Source organism: Episyrphus balteatus, chromosome 2, assembly GCF_945859705.1.
Source record: "Episyrphus balteatus chromosome 2, idEpiBalt1.1, whole genome shotgun sequence".
NCBI classification, from domain to species: Eukaryota; Metazoa; Arthropoda; class Insecta; order Diptera; family Syrphidae; genus Episyrphus; species Episyrphus balteatus.
Genome location: NC_079135.1, coordinates 40,314,122 through 40,339,067, shown reverse-complemented (window position 1 = coordinate 40,339,067; position 24,946 = coordinate 40,314,122). Strand labels below are relative to the sequence as shown.

Genomic DNA, 24,946 nt, shown 5'->3' with positions numbered 1-24,946 from the left:
ATTATTCTAGAAGCGCGTCACCAAAGTTATACGATTCATGGTCCTGTTATCAAAAATAATTTAAATTTGAATCAAAATCAATCAACAGGAAATCCATACAGAGGTAGGAACAATCAAAACTCTTTCGAATACCAAAGAGGTACTAACACGTTTAGAAACAGAAATAATCAAAACTTTAATGAGAATCAGGAATCAGGTAACACATATAGAAATATTAATAGGAATAATCAAAACTTAAACGAAAACCAAGTATCAGGAAATACTTACAGAAACATAAATAGAAATCATCAAAACCCTTTTGATAATTATGGGTCAGGAAATACGCGTACTAGTAGAAATTATCAGAATTTTAACGTCAACCAGCAAAATGGAAACCCCTTCAGAAATAATTCCAATTTGAACCAAAATCAGGGAACAGGAAATGGCTACAGAAGTAGAAATCAACAAAACAGTGGTGCACGATCTACAGAACCAATGGAATTGGGAAATTTTTTAATGGAGAGCCCAAACACCTTCCCTATATAATAATTAATACTAAAATTAGAAAACTTTACTTTATTGTTGATACAGGCGCAGAAGTCAGTGTCATTAAACCTCAGATATGTCATCCAAAATGGAAAAAACAAGTTCACATACCAGTGAGATCGATCGGAGATAGTTTTGTTTTAAATACAATGTGTTCAATTGCAGTTTTCAAGGAATTCAATGAAAACGAAGATGTTTTTTGCGAGTTTCTAGAACACGATCTCAAAAATAACTACGATGGAATAATAGGTAATAATATTCTTAAAAGATTTAATGCAATTGTAGATTACCCTAAACAGCAGTTAATATTGAATAAAGCAGTGCTTAAGTTGTATTTCGATAAACAAGAAGAAATTTATGACAATCTTGCATATAATAATGAAAATGTAGTAGAAATTAATTTTAATAATGAGGTGGGAATCAATAACAATATAGGTGAATTTATTGAAAGCGAGCATTTAAGTGAACATGAGAAAGGTTTACTTTACGGTGTTTTGAAGAAATTTAAAAGAACATTTTACAATGAAAATGATGACTTATCGTTTACAAATGAAGTAAAGCATCACATACATACAAAACATGAATTACCAGTTTATTCAAAACTATACCGTTATCCGGAAGTACATAGAGATGAGGTTGATAGACAAATTGAAGAAATGCTTAAGCAGGGTATAATAAGGGAGTCTAATAGTCCTTTCAATAGTCCAATATGGGTAGTTCCCAAAAAAGAAGACCTTTCAGGTAAAAAACAGTGGCGCATAGTTATCGATTACCGAAAACTTAATGAGATAACAATAGAAGACCGACAGCCTATGCCAAATATCGAAGAGATATTTGATAAATTAGGTCGATGTCAGTACTTTACAACGCTGGATCTCGCTAAGGGATTTCATCAAATTGAAATGCATCATAGCGACATTCATAAGACCGCGTTTTCCACATCCAATGGTCACTACGAATTTCTTCGTATGCCATTTGGATTGCGTAATGCACCTGCCACATTTCAAAGACTGATTAACAATGTATTAAAAGAATATATTGGCAAAATTTGTCTTGTTTACCTGGATGACATTTTGATTTTTTCAACTAGTATTGAAGAACACATGGAATCACTATCCAAAATTTTGAAACGATTAAGAGAGGCTAATCTAAAAATTCAATTGAATAAATGTCAGTTTATGAAAAAAGAAACCGCATTTTTAGGTCACGTGGTTACACCTGACGGCATTAAAACTAATCCTAAAAAAGTTGAAGCTATAGACAAAATACCACTCCCGAGTAATCAGAAAGAAATTAAAAGTTTTCTTGGCATCACAGGTTATTACAGACGGTTTATTAAAGATTACTCTAAAGTTGCTCATCACCTTGTTAAGTACTTGAAAAAGAATACCAAAGTCAATAAAAAAGACAAAAAATTCATAGCTGCGTTTCATAAGCTTAAAGAACTAATTAAAAATGATCCAATTTTAGTACACCCTGACTTCAAAAAGAAGTTCACATTAGTAACAGACGCCAGCAACTATGCGTTAGGGGCAGTCTTAACCCAAGATAATAAGGCTATAAGTTTCGCAAGTCGATCTCTGAATGATCACGAAAAAAAATATAGTACAATAGAGAAAGAGCTTTTGGCCATTGTTTGGGCAACCAAACATTTCAGGCCTTACTTATATGGAAGAAGTTTTGTGGTCAAAACTGATCACAAACCATTAGTTTGGTTAAATTCCTTAAAAGAGCCCAACATGAAATTACAACGTTGGAAAATAAAATTAAATGAGTTTGACTTCATAATAGAGTATATTAAAGGCAAAGAAAATGTAGTAGCCGACGGGCTAAGCAGAATAAACTATGAAAAGATCGACAATGCAGATGAAGTTTTAATAAATCTCAACGAGATCTTTGATGACGAAATTGACACCGTGCACAGTGCAGACACTGACAGTGCCGATTTTATATCTATTACTGAAAAACCACTGAATATTTTTAAATACCAATTCGTATTAAAAAAATCAATAAGGGAATCCACGACAAAAAAAATCATTTTTAAAAAGAAAATACGAACCACGTTGTATATAAATTCTGAAAGCAATTTATTAGAATTAATGAGAAATCAATTACCCGAAAAAGGTTTAATAGTTGTATTTTGTGAGGATAATGAATTGTTTTTGACTTTTCAAAACAATTACGTAAAATATTTTTCAAAGAATAAAAATCTCAAAGTAATGAAAACTAGTAAAGTATTGGAAGATTTAACCGATAAAGAAAAATTGTTGAAAATCATTGAATATGAACATTTGAAAAATAATCATAGGGGGATTAGCGAAATATTCTTAGAAATGAAAGCTAACTACTATTATCCAAACCTTCAAAAAGAAATTCAAAAATTCATAAATAATTGTAACATATGTAACTCAGCTAAATTTGACAGAATGCCTATAAAACATAAATTTAATATAACAGATACCCCTACAAGACATAACGATATTGTTCACGTAGATATATGGTTTCCTATGAGAAATGTCATGTATTTGACAACAATTGATAAACTCACCAAATATGCTACGGCTGACCTTTTAGAAGACAGAACATGGATTTCAATTACAAAAGCACTTAAAACCCGAATGCAATATTTGGGAAAGCCAAAACTTATCGTTACTGATAACGAACTAGACACAGTTTCAATAAGACAATTTTTAACTTCATATGACATTCAACTTCATGTCACAACTCCTTATTTGAAAACTGGCAATGCTGACATAGAACGCTTGCATTCAACATTTAATGAACACATAAGACTGTTTAATGCTGATCCTTGCAACGAAGATAGTCTTGATGAAAAAGTTTTTAAAGCTGTTGTTTTATACAACAATACAATTCATACAAGTACGAAAATGAGGCCAATAGACTTTATAAACAATATTATTTCAGAGGAAGAAATTACCTCATTGTCTAAGTTATTACATGCAAATAAAACAAATAAAATAAATAAGTTGAACGAAAACAGAGAAACTGTTACTAATTTTGAAAATGAATTCGTTAGAAATAATAGAATAGGGAAGTCAAATCCTAAGTATATAAATATAAAAAACTATAAACAAGCAGGAAAAAAAAAACATCCAAAAAAATCTTATAAGAACCAAGTCAAACGCAAAACTAAATTCCAAAATTATCATTACAGACAAAATGATGACGTTGGCAATTCTAATGCTGTTAGTTCCTCTAATCAGCGGACAGGCTTGTAAAAGAATGCAATCTTTTGTGAATGCAGTCATTGCCATTCAGTTACACAATTCCAACAAAAGATTGCATTCATTGACTTACACTTGAGACTTAGACTTCAAATTTTGCAATCACCAATCATTTTCCATGAAATGATTGCAATCTTTTTTTTTCCCCAATCAATTGACTGCATTCAAATGATTGCAGTCTTTTGGGACTGCATGCAGTCTTTGCATTCTTTTTGCAATCTTTCCATTCCTTGGCAGTCTTTGCATTCCTTGGCAGTCTTTTGCATTCATTTGCATTCCTTGGCAGTCTTTTGCATTCATTTGCAGTCTTTTGCATTCATTTGCATTCTTTTGAATTCTTTTGAATTCTTTTGCATTCTTTTGCATTCTTTTTGCATTCTTTTGAATTCTTTTGCTTTCTTTTGCATTCTTTTGAATTCTTTTGCATTCTTTTGCATTCTTTTGTATTCTTTTGAATTCTTTTGCATTCTTTTGCATTCTTTTTGCATTCTTTTGCCACACCCACACCAAACGTATGGATTTCACAAAAATTTTAACATTTTTTTAGTTCAAGGATGAATTTGATAGTTTTAAGAATTAAGTTCAACTATAGTATCATTGTCTGTGCAGGAGTAATAGTACAGTCAAATACAGTGAAAAAGGGGTATGCCTCGGAATGAATTCTAATAATAATATTTTTTTTGCTTAATATCTTCGTTTTGGCATTCTATAACTTACCTCAAAAATCTCATGTTCGGAGGTCGTGATTTTTAAGGCCAAACCACAATGGTATTATATAAACATATGATACATGATTTCAGAGATATGTTTTTGTTAAGATTGTTAATGATTAATGGATATAAAAGCCTTCATGCTAAATTTGGTTACTCTACCATAATTTTTAAAGGTTTTTTGGTAGTAAGTTTGCAAGTGTTTTGATAATATAGGTTGAAAGATGAAAAAGAGTTAAAACTTTTTTTTAGAGACGTCAGATTTCCTGGATTTCAGTTTTTTTTTCATCATTGAATAATACCATTGTCTATTATTGCTTATTTCCAAAATCTTAATTTTGTGGTTTGGCCTTAAAAATCACGACCTCCGAACATGAGATTTTTGAGGTAAGTTATAGAATGCCAAAACGAAGATATTAAGCAAAAAAAATATTATTATTAGAATTCATTCCGAGGCATACCCCTTTTTCACTGTATTTGACTGTACTATTACTCCTGCACAGACAATGATACTATAGTTCATCCTTGAACTAAAAAAATGTTAAAATTTTTGTGAAATCCATACGTTTGGTGTGGGTGTGGCAAAAGAATGCAAAAAGAATGCAAAAGAATGCAAAAGAATGCAAAAGAATGCAAAAGAATGCAAAAGAATGCAAAAGAATGCAAAAGAATGCAAAAGAATGCAAAAGAATGCAAAAGAATGCAAAAGAATGCAAAAGAATTCAAAAGAATGCAAAAGAATGCAAAAGAATTCAAAAGAATTAAAAAAGAATGCAAAAGACTGCAAAAGAATGCAAATGAATGCAAAAGACTGCCAAGGAATGCAAATGAATGCAAAAGACTGCCAAGGAATGCAAAGACTGCCAAGGAATGGAAAGATTGCAAAAAGAATGCAAAGACTGCATGCAGTCCCAAAAGACTGCAATCATTTGAATGCAGTCAATTGATTGGGAAAAAAAAAAGATTGCAATCATTTCATGGAAAATGATTGGTGATTGCAAAATTTGAAGTCTAAGTCTCAAATGTAAGTCAATGAATGCAATCTTTTGATTGAAGTCATTAAAGATTGCATTCAAAAAAGATTGCAATCTTTTACAACTCTGTCAGCGGACAACGAATTGACATTACCCCAATTCATAATGACAATGGGTATACCATTGTCAGATTCGAAGAAACTAAAATAATTGATCATTACAATAAGTTTTTACACATTGTAAACATATAAAAATATTTAGAGGCGACAGAAGCAATTGAAACAAGCTTTAAATCCCTTAAAACAAGTAATTCAGTAATGGAAATCGGAATGACAATTATTGAAAAAGAAATAATTTCAATAAAACAAGAACTGTATTGCTTTAGAAACTACATGAAAACTACACGCCAAAAGCGAGGTTTAATAAATATTTGGGGTAACGGTATGAAATTGTTAGCAGGAACTATGGACAGTGAAGACTCTAAGGAAATATATTCGTTTATGGAAAATGTAGAAAAGAATATGAAACAATTAACTGACGAAACAAACAAGCAAGTTGAAATAAATAATAATATGATTCAGAATTTTGAAACCATCAGAAAGCATATCATAGAAAACGACGTGAAAATGAATCAATTTTATAAAAACATTTCGACTTTGACAGAAGACATTCTTTTTAAGACGGACAAAAACTCTTTGATCCTACAGCTTTACATGTACTCATGTAATTTAAAAAATGAAATCTCTAAAATTAAAGACAATATTTTGTTATCAAAAATAAACTTACTAGAACACGATATGTTTAATATTGATGAAATGAGAGATTATAACATAACTATTGAAATGTTACCACTTATAAAAACTGCTGTGCTATTAAAAAATAATCTTATAATATTCGTTGTATCAATTCCGATATTTTGCAAAGAAAAATTTTATAATTCAGCCATTATACCTATTCCAAACCTAGATTCAATGGAAATTGAATTTGATATAACATTTGTAATCATAAATGAGATGAAAATTTACCTCTCAAATACAGAAAATCTTTTAAAAAATAATTTAATTCCATTTCCGAACAAATGTATAAGAAATCTTTTAAATGAAAATAATGTTTGTAACTATAAAAGTAACAAAGAAACTTCAATAACAAAAATTAACGAACACACCATTGTAACTAAAAATCTGGAAGTCATTGAAATTGATCAAGACTGCATTGATCAAAAAATTGTCATTAAAAATCACAATATTATTAGTATTGAAAACTGTACAGTAAAATTAAAAGAATTCGAAATAAGTGTAAAACAGAAAACTTATTATGAAACTTTTGTAATACCGCATTTTATAACCAATACAAGTAAAATATTTAGTAACTTTACATTATCTGATTTAAATTTAAGGAATATTGAAAATAGAAAATATATAAAATATGTTGAAAATAACCACAAGGTAACTTCAAGTTTAACTTTTGTATTAATTATGTTAATTATAATTACAATTTTATTATATTTTAAATGTAAATCTAAAGGAAAAGCAAGCAATACTATTGAATTAAAAATTAATCCTTGTTCAACGGAGACCGTTGAATCTATGGGGGGAGGAGTCACATCCGGACCCTTTAAATAGAGTCAGCACATTCTTAATTCTTATGCTTCTCATAAGAATGCTTTTAATAAGAATCTTATCTATCTTTAAATTCGCAGAATGCAATGCAGCACTTTTAGCTGCAATGCATTCTCGCCCACAACTTGCTGCTTGCTTCTCTTTTAAGATACCTATTGACACCAGTTGTGTTTTGATAGTCAGAAGTTGAAGTTATAATATTTATTACAAATTGAAATAATAAAATATCATTTTAAGAAAGGCGAATAAATAAATTGTTTAAATCAACCACGGCACCCACGATCACTATATTAAAAATACTGTGAGCAAAAATATATATATTTTTTTTGAAACTGATTTGAAATATAATGAAAAAAAATAATAAAAATAAATTGTGGATGCTTTGACTGCCCCTTCCTCAAAAACAGAATGCAAATATTGGTTTATTAAAATCAAATTTTTAGTGTGTAAATAAAAAAAATATTTTTTTTTGGCAAACGGGTTGCATGAACAACTTTATTAACTTCTCATTAAAAAATACAAAAACATTTTAAAAAATAATCACGCTTTTCCCCACGACTAAAATGCTAAAAAAGTGCATTTTGACACCTTTCCTTCAAATTAACAGTTCAAACTAACTTCAAATTAAATTTTAGAAATTTTATTGGATTCTCCTAATTTCACTTTATTGTTTTCTTTTTGTTTCGTCTAAAAACACTAATAAACGGTAAAGTTATTCTAAGAAGAGTGAGTAAAAAAACATGAAATTACAACAAATTAACGAAGCTTTTTTTCTAATAAAAAAAAAAAAAAATCTGTTTCACGTATTGCCTGAAAACACATTTGATCATTATAAAACAAAAAAAAAAAATAAAAAGTTTATAAACAACGGTGCCCCAACCAAAATTCTGATTCAATCTAAATTTGCAGGAAAAAAATCATTTTCGACCTTTATAAAAATCGCACAAGAAATGTTTCTAAAATTTAAATGATGCAAAAATATTTGTACGTTTATTACCTTTTCAAAAAACTACGTTTCATAAGATTATCTTATAAACTGCAAAAGTTATACAACAATTAGTCAACCATCTTCCATTAAAATGCTATGGAAACCCCCTCTTAACACCACACAAAACACACAGAGTAGCACCACCAACAATTTAACCCCTTCCACCAAATCGCAACCTTGGTGTCCACAAATTTTCACCAAGGGAATTTCTGCAAAAAGTATCTTGGAGTTCATGAGTAAGTTTAATTATAATATTGAAAATGTAAAATTTATTTCGAACGGTTTCGGTAAATTGAAAGTGCTTGTAATTTGTAAAGGATGTTGAGGTGCATTCCCACTTTATTAAAATTTTTAAGGATTCTGGCATTGATGCATTCTCCTTTACCCCCAGGCAACTAAAAAAACATAATGCTATTTTAAAAGGCATTTCATTAATTTTTCTCCTGAAGAAATCCAGAAAGAAATTGTAAGGATTGATAAGTAAAAATATCCTAAATGGTCAAATCTTTCCCATGAGATCTTCAATATTTAATTTGTATTACAACGTTTGATCTTAGTTTACTTTATTATTTTTTTTTAATTTTAATTTTCCTAAATAAGAATTCAAAATTTTAATTAAAAACCCGAATTACAAAAAAATTAATAAGTAAATCCTACTTTTACATTGTAAGGCTTGATTCCTGAAGAAAAAAAAATCCAACGAAGTCGTTCATAAGCATTATTGAATCCGTTTTTGAAAACCCCGCATTTTAAGATTTTTCGTTTCGTTTTATATACTGTAAGCAACGAGAACTTCGTCGATGCAGATAAATAAATACTTGCTGCGTATGCCTTAATGTTATATAAAAAGAGAGCTCCAGATCTTATTCTGGTTAGTTTTTTAAGTACTTCTACGTATAAGCTGACGATTTCCCCCTACCCACGGTAAGGGATCTGAAGCTTCAATACAAAATCAATTATAAATTTTAAAACGGACATTTTATTTTTACAATTGGCCTGTTCTGAAGAACAGGAAAATATTTTTTTTTGTAGATTCTTAATGTTCAAATATAAATCATACATATGTAGATACATATATTGATTTATGAACAAATTTGGTATCTATTATTCCGTCGAATAAACGGTTTGGGATTCCTTTTTTCGAAATAAAAATTGGTAAGTTACGAATTCTACTGAAGTTTATTAATTATAAATCTGTTTCTGAATTTTAATTATTTTCAACGAAAATACAAAGATTTGTTGATAGGAATTTGGATTTAGTTAGTATTAAGTGATATTAATAATAAAGCAAGAAAAACAAACTATGTTCAGGCCAATTTTGCGCAGTTATAATTTCAGCAAATCAAGTATGTCTAGATAAGGTGCAAGAGCAAGAGCCCACACCCATGGCTGAGGTACAATAGGGCAGGTGGCTGCAGATTACTAAAGCGATGGTCAATCGTAAGCAACTTTCTGAAGGATAGGTTCAATATGGCTTGCATTTTCCACAATTATAATAATTGTTGTTGGTGAGGAATTTTATTTTAATAATTTTTACGTGTCCTTGGACATGGACAGTATTAAATCTAAATTTAATACATGTGGGATGAGCCCATTAGCAGCGACAGCGTACGACCGACACCAGACCAGAGACACACAAATACCATAAAACAATACGAACACAAAGAACCAAAAGAACAAGAAAGAGAGATCGCGCCCCCTTTTGCTTAATTTGGAAAAAGAGTTATAGTAGTATTAAATTGTCACTTGATCTGGCCGGTCGTACGCTATGGTTTTGTAAAATAAAATCGTTCAAACAAAATAAAAGTTTTCTTTATTGTACCTATAAAAGCGAAATCCTACAATTGAGGACACAACCGGGATTTACAAAATTTAAAGATTTACAAGATTAAAGTAATCTATATATGTTTTAAATATATATTAAATATTCAATACCGACCGCAGTGTTTCTCGGTATGGATTTCTATACAATTTTTTTTTTTTTTAATATTCAAGACGGTAAAAAAATACCTTCTGTTTCAACTTTATTAAATGATATCAATGCATTAATTAATTTTTTTTTAAATTTATTTATTTTTAGGCATTGACTATTTTGTGGGGTCAATTCCATTATAATCCTTGAACAACAGCAACTACCCCATATTGTGTGGGGTAGCGTAGACTGATTTTTTTTTAAATGGAAAGGGACGCGATTAAACTTTTAACGGTGGACGGACCTGGGGAAAATCTTACGGAGTTAAATTTAGCTACAACGGGACGAAAACGAACGCTACAAAACAGACTGCTACAGCATTTTGAATTTTATCTGGAAGAAGACGACGAATTTGGAATGGCCAGGGCAAACCTGCGGTAATACAGGACTCCACCGGGACTTACCAGAAAATGGACGAGGTGATCGAACGTCTTCAAGGGGCAAAAGTTTTTAAGACACTGAATCTGATGAATTTAGACAGTATTACTTTTTATTTAAAGCTTGTATATGTATTAAATATTCAATACCCTTTACAGTGTTTCTCGGTATGGGTTTATTTAGAAATGTTTTTTTTTTTTTAATATTCAAGACGATAAAAAAATACCTTCTGTTTCAACTTTATTAAATGATATCAATGTATTATTTTGTACAGTCCATTATATTATATATATGTATATTACAGATCGATTTCGACTTTATTGCTATGTACCCTGATAAGAAATATGAACTTATCAGCAAGTGGCATGATTTGTACGTTAGAATTTATTTTACTTTTGAAATAGTATTAGTTCTTTAAACGAGTCATACAGTATATTAATTATAGTATGTATCATCTTATTTGTCAAGAACTTTGGGTTGTAGGTCCATTCATATGACGTAGGATGGCCATTTACGAAATGGCTAATTCTGTAGTAAACATGAACCTGATTTTTAATTGCATTAAGAATATAAAAGACTTCGACGATACGGACAAACATCATTTAACGGACTTTTTACAACAGATTGATTTATTGGTTCCTACAATTAATAGTTCTCATCGAGTTTCATAAAAACAAATGCGTTGGACGTACGCGTCCATTTCTTCAAAGACTCGGCGTATTAGAAAGCGAAGATGATTATGTAAGGTCTTTTTCTGTATTTTTAAAATAAATTATTTAAGTTATTAAATATTTTTGACAGCTTTATTAGATACTGGCAACAATATTAAATGTATTAAACTAAATGGTATCAATAAACGTGAGTGAGTGCGAGAACGAGTTTAAGTTTGATCATTTCGCACGATACAATCCCGTAGTAAATTGGCGTACCCAACGCGTACGGCTCGTATTGCAATTTAAAATCAATTAAGTTTAATTAAACCAAATAAACGAATTAAATCAATGTTCTTTTACTGAATATGTGATAAGTAGTGCGCCTATTCAGCCTACAAACAATAGATGCATATACTCAATAGAACAATGCTTCATGAGCAGGACATATACAATAATGTTTCAGTCATGAGAAAACAAAATCTGATCTGAAGATTTTTTTTAATCAAGTTCGACAATAAACATGAGTGCGAGAATGAGATTAAGTTTGATCATTTTGCACGATACAACCCCGTAGTAAATTGGCGTACCCAACGCGTACGGCTCGTATTGCAAGTTTTAAATCAATTAAGTTTAATTAAATCAAATAAACGAATTTAATCAATGTTCTTTTACTGAACATGTGATAAGTAGTGCGCCTATTCAGCCTACAAACAATAGATGCATATACTTAATAGAACAATGCTTCATGAGCAGGACATATACAATAATGGTTCAGTCATGAGAAAACAAAATCTGATCTGAAGATTTTTTTAATCAAGTTTGACTTCACTGTGAAAAACCAGCACTAAATCCAACATCTGGTGACGAACGAGAAAATTAAGACGGTTTTAATAAAAAGTTACCGCCCCATCAAGTTTCCGATGAGGATGTGGTTGAGATTTCAAAATCATAAGAATTGCCGTCAGCATGCATTGCCATTACAAATGGAATTGCAATCAATTTTAACAAACTACCAGTTCTAAAAATATGTAGTTCCAAATGATGAGATCACAAAATTATTACTAAATTGACGCCACTTAGAACCATTTTAATAGCAGGTAAGTAAAATCTTTGTTACGTTAAAAAGATCAATGTGGGGAGTGCAAAAAAAAAAAAAAACAAATAGAGACAATAAACGTGAGTGAGTGCGAGAACCAGTTTAAGTTTGATCATTTCGCACGATATAACCCCGTAGTAAATTGGCCTACCCAATTTACGGCTCGTATTGCAAGTTTTAAATCAATTAAATTTAATTAAATCAAATAAACGAATTAAATCAATGTTCTTTTACTGAACATGTGATAATTAGCGCACCTTTTTAGCCTAAACACAATAGATGCATATATACATTATAACAATGCTTCATAAGCAGGACATATACAATAATGTTTCAGTCATGAGGAAACAAAATCTGATCTGAAGATTTTTTTTTTAATCAAGTTCGACTTCACTGTGATGTGTTCAAGCACTAAATCCAGCATTTGGTTACGACCCAAAAAATTAAGATTGTTCTAAGAAAAGTTACCGTCCCGTCAAATTTCCGAAAATTATAAGAATTGCCGTCAGCATGGATTGCCATCACAATGGAATTGCAATCAATTTTAACAAACTATACTAAAAATAGTTTCAAATGATGAGCTCACAAAGTTATTACAAAATTGGCGCCACTTGGAACTATTCTAATAGTAAGTTAAATCTTTGTTAGGTAAAAAGAATTAAAATATTTAAATCAAAGGTGAAAGGATAGGCTAAGAAATTAATAACATCGGAAACGACATTAATTGCGCTATCAAATTCTCTTGAAAAGGGAATAAAAACTGATTCTTCAGACACAAAATCATCGCTTAAGTTTGACTTTTATTTAAGTTGAGTGCGAGTCCCGAGTTCTCTTATTCATTAAATGTTAGATCTTAACTTTTTCATCAAAAAATCAATAATAAAGAATTTTTAGCTTTCCAAAATTAAGCTAATAATTTCAGTAAATCAACATCAAAACCCAAACAAATTGTTGATTTAAAAAAAAAAACCTTATTACGAATGCAAACCAGTGAAAAATATCCGCATTAGAAGAACTTCTTAAGGACAAGTTTTAGTGTTCATGAAAGTACTGATGAATGTGCATTAAAAGTACATCCAGAAGTACTTCGTTCATGAACTTTAGAAGTACATACCTAATCATTACTTTGACGGGGAAATTCATGGTAGAAAGAGATAGTTGCTTTACGTATTCTTATGTACAAGAAGTAAATAACTGAGTTTGCCTATCTTTTTTTCAGTGCAAAAGAAGTAGGCAAAAATTTGGTTGATTAAAACAACATATATGAGTGTTGCTACCCAAAAAAAAAAAAAAAACTAACTAAAAAAACTTCGCATTAGCAAAAATTCAACGGTTGTATAACTACCACTACTACTACTGTATAAGATGGATGCAACCATAGAAAAATATAAAATATATACGGCGTTGCAGTTGAAAACATGGCTGCAGCACCTGGGACGCAAAACAACTGGTAGTAAAAGCCAGCTGCTTTTGCGTTTGATGTCAATACCAGCAAAAGAGCGTGGTGAGTTGCCATCCACTGCAGAAAAATCCAGCATAAAAAAGATACACACAACTGACGACGATGATGAATATGTATCTGACGACGACACAATTATACATGTAGGGGCAGCCTTTTCTGCAGGAACACCCGGTACGACGATAAAACAAACGAAGACAGACAAGACATAAAACCAGACAAACGAACAAAACAGAATACGCGCCCCTTTGCACTCATTTTCTCATATTCCTTTACACATTCCATTTTCATTTAGAAAAGTAAATCAAGCAGTTAGTCATATACATACATCATTGAAGCAAGTAGTCGCATAGTAAATCGCAAGCCGCAAGCAACTTAGTTCACTTCACTTAATTTTTGTTTGAACCCAACCATTAAAGTTATCAATAAATATTATAACGTATTTTAAATATAATTTGAGCCGTGTTTTTTATTTAAAACTAAAGAAAAGACTTTGTAGGGAGCCCTAGTCCCTACATACATGTAGACGAAGATGTACATAAAACCACAAATGAAGACGAGCAGACAAATGAAGCGGGAAATAATGATAGAACTGAAGAAAGAGCTGATGAGAAAACAGATGAGAGAACTGATGATGATGATGAGAATCAGGCGAATTCAGATGACGGCGAAATTCCAACACAAATGAGAGTTATACAAAGAGAGTTGCTGCAAATGAAGAGACAGATGAGAGTACTAAAAAAAGAAATAGAGTTGCAGACAAGGGAGAATATCCTTCTAAAGAAAGAGAATGAAACTTTAAAGAAAGAATCTTTGAAAGTAGGTCAACCACCAAAACAGAATGAATACTTTCACAGTGGTGTTAAAGAATTGCTTCCCGATTTCGATGGGAATTGTTTTTTTTATTGGATGACGCAATTAAAAAATCTAATTGAAGTATACAAATTAGATGACGGGAGTGCCAGGATATTGATGTCTTGTCGGTTGAAGGGTAACTCACTCAAATGGTTCCATTCAAGAACCGATCTTGTTCAAATGACGACAGATGAAATATTGAGGGAAATGACTAAGATGTTCACGACCAAGGAAAGTTTAATTGAATCAAATAAAAGAATTAAATCAATGTTCTTTTACTAAACATGTGATAAGTAATGCACCTATTCAGCGTACAAACAACAGATGCATTTATTCTATTGAACAATGCTCCGTAAGCAGGACATATACAATAATGTTTCGGTCATGAGGAAACAAAATCTGATTTGAAGATTTTTTTTAATCAAGTTCGGCTTCACTGTGAAAAACAAGCAATAAATCCAGCATATGGTACGACCCAGAAAATTAAGACGGTTCTAAGAAAAGTTACCGTCCCATTTTTATGCGAAAATTTGTTTTGAAAAGAGCTTCTGTTTTTAACATATAGATGCGACCAATATAATCAATCCATTTTAATACTTCGAATTAAAATAAAAACATCAATTTGAAAGTAAATAGTGGGCATTAGACAAAAACTAATGGGAAACATTTCACATAGGAAATATTTCATGTGTAACGATGAATGTCCCGTGCAGAAAAATACAAAGCAGTATTACAACTAGCGATTGCTAATGAGGAAGTGAATACGCTTCGAAATGCATTCAGGTTAGTTACGTGTTTGTTTAACTAATTTTTAGTGAAATGTTAAGTGTTTTTTTGTAAAATAAAAAATTAACAAATGTGTATCGACTCAAGTGAAGTCAATTTTGACCACAAAGCTTGACGGATGTCTAAAAAAAACAAAGACCCTTTCATTTGTAATGTCTTTAGTGAGTACTGTAAAGATAAGAAATAGAGCATTTGTTGATAGCGATAAGAGTCCGTAGTGTATAATCTAGACATCTGTGCTAAAAATGTAGTCTCCTTTTCAGAGGCTCATCCTTCATCCACCAATGAAGAGATACAAAATGTTTTTTTTTTTTTTTTTATAAAATATGAATCTTAAGTAAATTATTAATTGGCGCCCAAGCTGGGACCGGTTGAGTGCGTGTGACCAATCGCCTCAAGTAGCCGCAAACAGAAATCAAAGGTTCATAAGTCCTAGTAAGATCGCGTTGATCTCATTTTAAATTCAGAAGTCTGTTCGCCTATTCATTTTTCCTCCATGTTTAGGAGAAGAATATAAATATTATATTTTTTAAGAATCCGGAGTATCACCTACGTAACTGACGCAGTCGGAAGGATACCCAGTACCCAATCGTATAAAAATCGGTTAAAATAAATTGGATATAATAAAAAGAGAAAAAAAAATTTTTTCTTGATCTTAAACTGAGTTAATTGGGGTTGTGTGACCTTACAAAAATAAGGGAAAGTCATAAACGCACTCTTAAAACGCCTACTGAGACTGGTATTTTTGACCCAAAAATAAAACTCTGATCGGAAAATATATAAATTAAAAACACTTAAATACATAAGACAAAATAAAACAAAGAAAAATGGAGGATCACCTACGTAACTCGCAAAAGGTTGCTAATTTTACAGATGGAAAGAGGAAGCGTTAACGTTCCATCAACTTCTCAAAGTGCGTCTTAAGGCACAAGGATACCATTGAAAATAAAAAAAAAAAACGGTGGCTGGAGCAAAATTAGACTTGATTATCATTAATGCCAACATTAATATCACAAAAGATAAAAGATAAAAGTAAATGTTTTTTTTTTTTTTTTTTTTAGAAAAAATATATTCGAAGTCCATATATGTATATGAAAAGAGTAGCTGTGTAGAATAGACAAATTGGCACAACTCATTCAAATGGTATCTTAAAACGAAGCATATTGAAGATGAGTCGGACAAATTTGTTAAACATATGCATTTGGCTGTGCGCAACTCCGCATGCAAGCCGGAAAATGTGATTTTGGTGATGCGGTTAAAGACAATGTCAAGACAAAATACTAAACGACAAACTAACAATAAAAACTAACACACTGTTTAATACAGCTATTAAATACCAAAACAGGCAAACAACAACCCCAGTTTAAACGAGACAAATATATAAATCACAAACAACAAATATTCTTCACTGCATACTGATAAAATATCTCACAAATAAAATGTTAAATAAAAAGAAATAATATGGTTTATATTTCTTTAAATTAATTTTGAACAGTTGAAAGAATGAAAATGACTTCAGTTTTACCTTTAAGAGGATAAAGAAATGTCTCACGTATCCAAACACCCACATGTATACAAGTCTAGTAAGAGATTTTTTTGTTATGAGGTTGAGATCGAAGGACCACACCCATTGACGAGCTAAAATATATTATCTCCGCGAAAATTTAATATAAACTGTATCGAACGGAGAGTTGATTAACTCTCGTTCGATGTTTTCTTTTAACTGAACAGAGCAACTTTGTGCTCTCGTTCTATATTTTATGTTTTTCTTTCTTTCTTGTTGGAGAGAAACCATTTTTCTTTTTAGTCTTGATGCGAACTTTGAAAGATTAACACGAAAGAATTGTTTAAACCGAAAGAGTTGTTTAAATCGAGAGAATTGTTTAATCGAAAGAATTATTTAAACAAAAAAATTAATTAAATCGAAAGAATTGTACTCGGAAAGATTTTGTAATGGTAAAGTTTTTATGTGCGAAAGAATTATGAAGTGTGGAAAGAATAAACCGTGTTTTTGCTAAGGCTTTTCCACGTTCAAACATCTATTGCGTTTTATTTTATATTGGGTTTATTTAGGGTTTTATTTAGTGACGGTCGGAGTTGTGCTAAAACATTAACAGTGTAATTCAAGCTAGAAGAACATGATTTTTAATAAAGTATTTCTACTCCTTTTTTGGTTCTGGTACAAAATTTCCAAAAGTGAACGAACTTAGCTAGCAGCTTTACACATATGTCTCTGATTGTAATACAAAAAAAAAAAAAAACAGTTTTTGTGCAAGGCATTTAATAAAAATAGAATTTTTATGCCTTAAATTTTGACAATATCTAAAGAATTTTATAAACTATAAGCCACAAGACAAAAGAGAGAGCTTCAAAAGTTTATAGTGAGCGTTATAGAGAGCTTTAAAGGTTTATAGATCTATAAAAAATTGTTTAAATTTGTGTAACCGGAATTAAGTTTTTTTTAAGAGAAGAATATTATTTTTGTTTCAATGCTACAAATACAACGTGCCATATAAACTTAAAATAATCACAATAACTATAATTTGGCTATTCATTTCGCAAAATATTTATTAAATTTTCAAAAAATTTTGTTTATTTTTTAATTTTGTAAATAAATTCATATATCATTCCAATATACAATTATATATGTGCGTATGGCACTTAATAAATTTAATGTGCATTGACTTATTTTTTTTTTTTTTAGATTTTGTAAACAAAGCCCATTTTATATCATAAGCTATTTTATCACTGGATTTTTGTTTCTTAGAAAATATTCAACAAAAAAATCTAAATCTACATTATATATCAACAAAATACATATAAATAAAAAAAATAATTAAAAAAAGCTTACAATAATGCGGTCCTTTTTTAAATTCAATTTCACTAGACTTCTTTGGAAAATCCTTTTGGTAGTGATATATCAAAAACGATAGGTGGATTGTTTGGCAGGTAGTTTATGTCACATGTTGAAGCATTCACAAATATTATTCGTCCATCCGATGTTATGCCATATCCTTCATGAACATGTCCAAAAACATGATATTTTGGTTTGATTCGTTGTTGGACACTTGATAGTAGTTCAACACATCCAGCTCTTACGCCGGAACAACACAAATCACCATGGCCAACTGGTGGCGTGTGTGTTATAAGAATATCAATTCCTTCGGGTATATTATTCCAACGTTCAAGGCATTCTCGACCGCGGGGAATATTGAAAGCCCATTTACAAAATTCCGGTTGCCATGGACTACCATAGATGTTAAGGCCATAAATAGTTGTTAGTTCATCTTCAATGTACTGACAATTTGTTAAATACTTTCTGATATTTAACGTTTGTACAGCATCTTCGATGTTTTCTTTGGCGTTGCCTAATGTAGGCATGTCATCGAGGATCGATGGGCCAGAATGTTTTGTTCTGAAAAATAAAGGTTGTTCAACGTCAAATATTTTCTGTAAATATGTATTTTTTTTATTTGAAATTTAAGAAGTAATTTTTCTACATATATGTATACACTGTGTTGTTTGTTTATTTTCAGTATAAATCGTTCAAGGCGTCAATTAATCAATCAATCAAGGCGTTATCTATTATATCTGTTGTATTTATATAATCAAATCAATCAAAGAAAGAAAACAAATATTGGGACATCCTTGTATACACAAATGCTTCAGGTTCATTCGTGTATTGAATGCGCTCTATCTCTGTTGTCCGATTTTGGTTCTTCTTGCCATAGAAAAAAGTGTAATAAACGTAATACTAAAAAATGATTTCCTTTTCGATTTTGTTGTGATTCAAGAATATATAAGTATAATTTTTAGTATAAGTGTGCAAAATTATAATAAAATCGATCAAGCCGTAAACTAGATAGATATATATTTATTAGCACAGTATTTAGGCTTTAGTAAAAATTAACAAATTTATAATTTTAATATGTTTATAAATACTTAAATAATATTTCAGTCATACAAATTCCACGATGCTTCTCTTAATTCTTTTAATATTTGTTTCACATTTGATATGAATCGGTTATTTATTGAAAATCTTAAAACCTTTGTATTATATAAGGGAATTTTGAGCTCTGGTAGTTTTAAAATTAGGCAGTCTTATATCATTCATATTTCTAAGTGGATATGGTTGAACTTCACGAACATACTGAACATATCTTGACAAATATATTAACATTAAATTTTTTTTAATTTTAAAGACAAACATTAACATATTCATAACAATTCTTTGTTTAACGGTAAGCAGTTTTAAAGCTTCTAATATAAAATTAATTGACGTATAATTTATTACATTTCAGAATGCTTTGCATTGCTTTATTTTGCAATTTTTGTAGTGTGGCAATTGAACTTTCATTACATAAAAACAAATACTTAAAACGCGGTTTAACAATGACACTATAAATATTAATTGCTGTTAATATAGTTACATCTCTTCGAATTCTTTTTAAAAAACCTATCTTTTTTGAAATTTTTTTACAAGTACATAATATTCAATATGACTTTCAAAAGTAAGTTTATCATAATGCCAAAGTATTTTATTTTATCAAATTTTTCTATTATTTGGTTTTCGATTAATAGATTGCCATTAAAATTGGATAAAATTGGATGGATCGATCAATTGTTTCGAAAGCACGTTTCAAGTCTAAGAAAACACTATAAACAAATTTTCGTTCAGAAACACTTTCTTCAGTTTGTGACAATAAAGTTACAGGCATTTTCACAAAAATGCGCTTTCCGAAAGCCAGATTGGGAGTCAATTATTATTTTCAAAGCAGTTTTCAGCTTGTTGAAAGGCAATTTTTTCTAAAATTTTTTCATACAAAGGCAAACTGTTCACTGGTCGAAATATTTGATATTTTTTCAAAAACTAGATATATGAGAATTATCCAAAAATCTGATGCAAAGTTCAAGTACAAGAATTTCTCATTGAAACAAGGTTAATAAGGGGAATAGACAAAAACCTGAAAAAAAATTGAGGATATTTTTTTATTTATTTTCAGATGATTGAGCGGATGTGTTCGGGAGAAGGGTTCCCAATCAAAAAGCTTAAAAAAAATTTGTCCCCTTCTCATTTTTTTATCATTAGCTGTGTTTTATTATTTCCGTCATCCAGATCAGATCATTCTATTTGTTAGCGTTACAATAACAAAGCTAAATCCTGCTTTTGTATTTAAACAAATATAAACAATGATCTGATCTGGGTCACGGGAATAATTAAACATAGCTACATATTGTTACCGAAAAGGGAACAAAATTAAAGCGAAAAAATAATTATATTCTGGGAATTTTCCGATTGTGAGCTCTTTTCCCGAATACAATTCACCGGGAGTTTTCATTCAGAATAGGTCGGATTTCAACTTTAAAGTTAAAATGACTTTTACTCCAAAGCGTTTCGCTCAGGAACGACATTGGGCTCATCAGTTAAATTCTGTCGTACCCTTATGCTAAGACGCAACATTTTGGTCGATATTTTCCTACACTATTAAAAGTTAACAGAATCTAACTGATGAGCCCACTGTCGTACTTGGACAAAACCTATGGAGTAAAGGTCACTTGAACTTACAAATTTAATTGCAATCAAGGTATCTACAGATAAGTTAAAATCAAATAAAAGAAAGCTTTGAACTATTCGACTATAGGCAGATCATTTTAAGAATTCTGGAGAAGATCTTCAATGTAGCATTCACAAATTCCTGTTTTGTCTTTTGAACATCGCTTGCTAGCACATTTGTCTGATAATATGATTGGATTTTTCTTCTTTAACTTCTAAATACCTTAATTGTGCCCATAATTGAATCGTTTATTTTCAAAACATTGTAAGTCCAGTTGGTCAAAAAAATTTTCTGACAACATATTTTTTGTATTAATCGAATTTGATATTTACTTTAAATGCAAATATTATCCTTATATATCAAAGTATCTAATAATTAAGATTTTAATCCATAAAAATAAATAAAATCATGTTTTTTGTTTGTTTAACAAAAAATTTTAAAAATGGACTTATCATGTTTTGAAAATAAACGGATCAATTGTGAAAGTGGACTAAGTCACTTTTTGCATGGTTTCAAGAAAAAACTAAAAAACTAAAACTAATTTTATTAAAACAATTTAATGGAATTTATATTTTGAAACAATATTTAATTATTATATCTTACCTTTGCGAAACCGATTTATTTTGAAAAGGATGTGTAAACGTCGAATCAAAACTAAGCTCATGATTTCCAGCTATGACAATTTTATGCTTATGCGGCAAATTGCCAATCCAATTGTTAAATTCTATCACCTCTTCCAATTGTCCACATTTGGTAAAGTCTCCGGCATGAATAAAGATATCACCATCTGGGATATCAAATTTTATGTAAGGCGTCAGTGAATGGGTATCGCTCATGCAAACTATTCGAGCTTTGTTGAATGGAACGGTCGTCTGTGGTGGTTTCATTGTTACTTTGATAACTCTTTGGGTTTTAGAGAGTTCTTTCCATGCTGAAGTCGGATCATTTGTTAGGGGATGTATTGGAACTTCCATTTTTACGGACTGGGAAGATAGATAATTTAATTTAAGATGTGTATAAGGGCAATTATTATTGTCGGATGATTCTTTGATCTTTGTATGACATCATTTTCATGACAAAAAATATAAGTTTTGAGAAAAAAAACATGAATTGAGAATAAAATGTAGATAGTTTGAAGAGCATTTATTCAAAAAAATAAAAATTTGTTTTTAATAATTATTTTCATTATCTATTTAACCGGCTGGATTTTTGATAAGTTTTAAGTAGATGAAACTATTTTAGTTACATACACAAAAGAAAAAAAGAGCTTGGTAACTATGGGAAACAACCAAAACTAGAGGAGATAGTTTTATATGATAAAATAATGATTTATTATGAATAATGTTAAAATAATGAGTAAATTTACCTTATTTCCCGCAAAATTAAACAATTAATTTATTGTTTTTTTTGGAAAATTTAACAAATAAATGAGAATTTTAGGTCAACCCAACGCTACGCAAAATGCTCTGGGAGTTTTCAAAAATATTTTCTGTGACATTTTGCCAATGTTCAATAAATTTCCCCAAAAAAAATTCCCTACAGCTATTTCTAAAGGTATGTTCTCACTAACTATTCTGTACAAGAATTAAGAATTTACATTTGACGATTTTTATTGCCGATTTTTCTTTGTAGTGATTAAGTGCCTGGCTACACAGTGATTTTTCAATCGCCTAAGCAGTGAGTTTGTAGGCAATAAGGATGAGGAATGAAGGGGGAAGATGCTCACGAAGGGAACTGAATTTTCTGAGGTTATTGCTAAATTGTTCCTCTTTTTGACGTTTGTTCCTAGAAAATGTAAAAGTGGAACGTGATTGGGCACAACAGTGTGTAGCCACCTCATGTGATTTTTCAATCGATTGAAAAATCACTGTGTAGCCAGGCACCTTAGAGGATACAATATATGGAGTGCTTGTGCTGTTAGTTCCGTGAAGCTTTCATAGAGGGCTCTAGTTTCTTTAAGTTTTTCCATGAGTGCATGCCTCCATTTTATTTTCATTTGATGGCTGTCATCAACAAGCGTGTCTGCGGAACCCGACTCTCACTGAAAAACGAAGGCAGTGACCCCTATCCATGCATATGGCGTTACAATGTATTATGTACAGGAAAAAGCATTCCATATATTATATCCTCTAATACTATGTTTCCACCTATGCTAAATCCGAGATTTAGCTAAGTAGATTTAGCTTAAATCTCGAGATTTATTCTAAATCTCAGTTTGAGGGTAGCTAAAAATCTTGGTTTTAGGCTAGGTAAACCTAAGTCTACCATTTAGCGAAATAGATTTAGAATAAATCTCGAGATTTATTCTAAATCTGCTTAGCTAAATCTCGGATTTAGGTCAGGTGGAAACGTAGTATAATACTACGTTTCCACTTACCCTGAATCCGAGATTTAGCTAAGTAGATTTAGCATAAATCTCGAGTTTTGTTCTAAATCTCGGATTGAAAGTAGGTGAAAACTTAGATTTAGGGTAGCTGGACCCAAATCTGAGGTTGAGCGAAGTAGATTTAAAATAAATCTCGAGATTTATTCTAAATCTACTTAGCTAAATCTCGGATTTAGCGTAGGTGGAAACATAGTATAAGCCAGGCACTTAGATTAAAGCCTTAACTGCATTGGCCAGTTTTTGCAAAATTACAAAAGTGAAAATATTTTTTGTCTCGCTTGCGCAATTTTTTTGTAAAATATACTAAAGAAATTGTTTTTTAGGCCAAAAAATAAGCTTTCTGCATCATTTGTTTTAATTTTGCAGACCCAAGAACTTTTGACTGATTTCGTTTATAGTTGCAAAACCAATTGTAAGGAAATATCTGGGAATTTCATCCAAAATATCGATAGCAAATGGAAACCCACATTAGTTTAACAGAGGCCTTAAACTAAAAAGAAACACCTATTTTCAGTTTGACGTTTTACCAATGTTCAAAAAATTTCCCTTACTTAGTTGCTACATGTGCATGTTCAGTGCAGCAAGTAGCAACACACTTATGCCGGATTTAAGTCAGAACTATAATTGGCGGATGGAGTCGGATGATAATGTCAATTGTTGTTGTTTTCCATAAGTTTTCATCCGTCGAGTGCTGTTGCGAGCACACTCGTCGGATGAAAACTTATGGAAAACAACAACAATTGACAGTAGCTTCCGACTCCATCCGCCAATTATAGTTCTGGCTTTACATTCTGGAAAAGTTGCCCTATTCGGAATTTCGCTCATCTGTCAGTACCAAAAGAACAAAAGAAAATAGAAAAAAATATCTCCTAAACTGGGTGAAGATCAAAACAGACCAAATTTTTCAAGGACGCGCGCAATTTTAAAGAACTGTTGTTTGTAAAAAAAAACTCATACAAATCGATTTCAAGTGTTTTTTTGGTAGTAACGTTCTACTATAACTTAATTTGTACTAAAAATCGAAAAAATTACGGAATTTAAAATATATTTCTATGCTGTATTTTTTGCTTTTTTGTTTTGTTGGTTTGTTTTTGCTGGTTTGTTTTGATTTTCGCCGAGTTTAAAACGTCAAAATGGTAACTGTAAATAGAAAGAGAAGACAAGGACAAATGTTCGAACTTCCCTATTCCATTGGAGGTGGTAGAGTAATTGTGAGTAGAAATCTAGTACAATAACTACACATTTCTATCTCCTCGGATAGAAGATCAAGCGTTAATTGTAGTACTAGATCTACTCTTGAACGGGTCTATTTTCTTACATTTACATTCAATTAATGGCTGTTTTTTATTATCCCACTTAATCCATATAGATTATTAATTAACAGCCCCGTTCCATTGGAGGTGGTAGTTTACTCATGAGTAGATTTAGCACTGGAATTAACACATGATCTTCTACTCGAGGAGATAGGAATGTGTAGTTGTTGTACTAGATTTCTACTCCCGAGTAAACTACCACCTCCAATGGAACAGGGCTAACAAAAGCAAGATCTTATGTAGTTGTTGTAATATGTGTAAATTAATAATCTATATATCATGTCCCAACTAGAGCCTAGTACGCTGCTGATGCGAAACGAAAAATTTTCAACGACAACGAAAATGCTAAAATTAATTTAAAATCAAGAAAAATCAACAGAAAATAATTTTTAAAGCCTGGTACGCAGATCGAGCTTTCGATAATTCGTATGG

The 24,946-nt window shown here is 30.8% G+C and overlaps 1 protein-coding gene across 1 annotated transcript; it reads right to left on the bottom strand.

Moving 5' to 3' along the window:
- Window positions 1-16,786: 16,786 nt before the first annotated feature.
- Window positions 16,787-22,305, bottom strand: LOC129908733 (UPF0046 protein C25E10.12). Its single transcript, XM_055985459.1, has 3 exons — window positions 22,182-22,305; window positions 21,419-21,798; window positions 16,787-18,675 (listed from the first exon to the last, which is right to left on the bottom strand). The coding sequence occupies exons 2-3, from the start codon at window positions 21,787-21,789 to the stop codon at window positions 18,144-18,146; spliced, it is 903 nt and encodes a 300-aa protein (XP_055841434.1). The 5' UTR covers window positions 21,790-21,798; window positions 22,182-22,305; the 3' UTR covers window positions 16,787-18,143.
- Window positions 22,306-24,946: the final 2,641 nt, after the last annotated feature.

Bases quoted from the DNA above. Each gene is read 5' to 3' on its own strand.
- LOC129908733 (XM_055985459.1), bottom strand. From the start codon at position 21,789: ATGGAAGTTCCAATACATCCCCTAACAAATGATCCGACTTCAGCATGG. The intron at 18,676-21,418 runs GTAAGATATAAT...TTTATTTTTCAG, and splicing joins AATAAATCGGTTTCGCAAAG to AACAAAACATTCTGGCCCAT.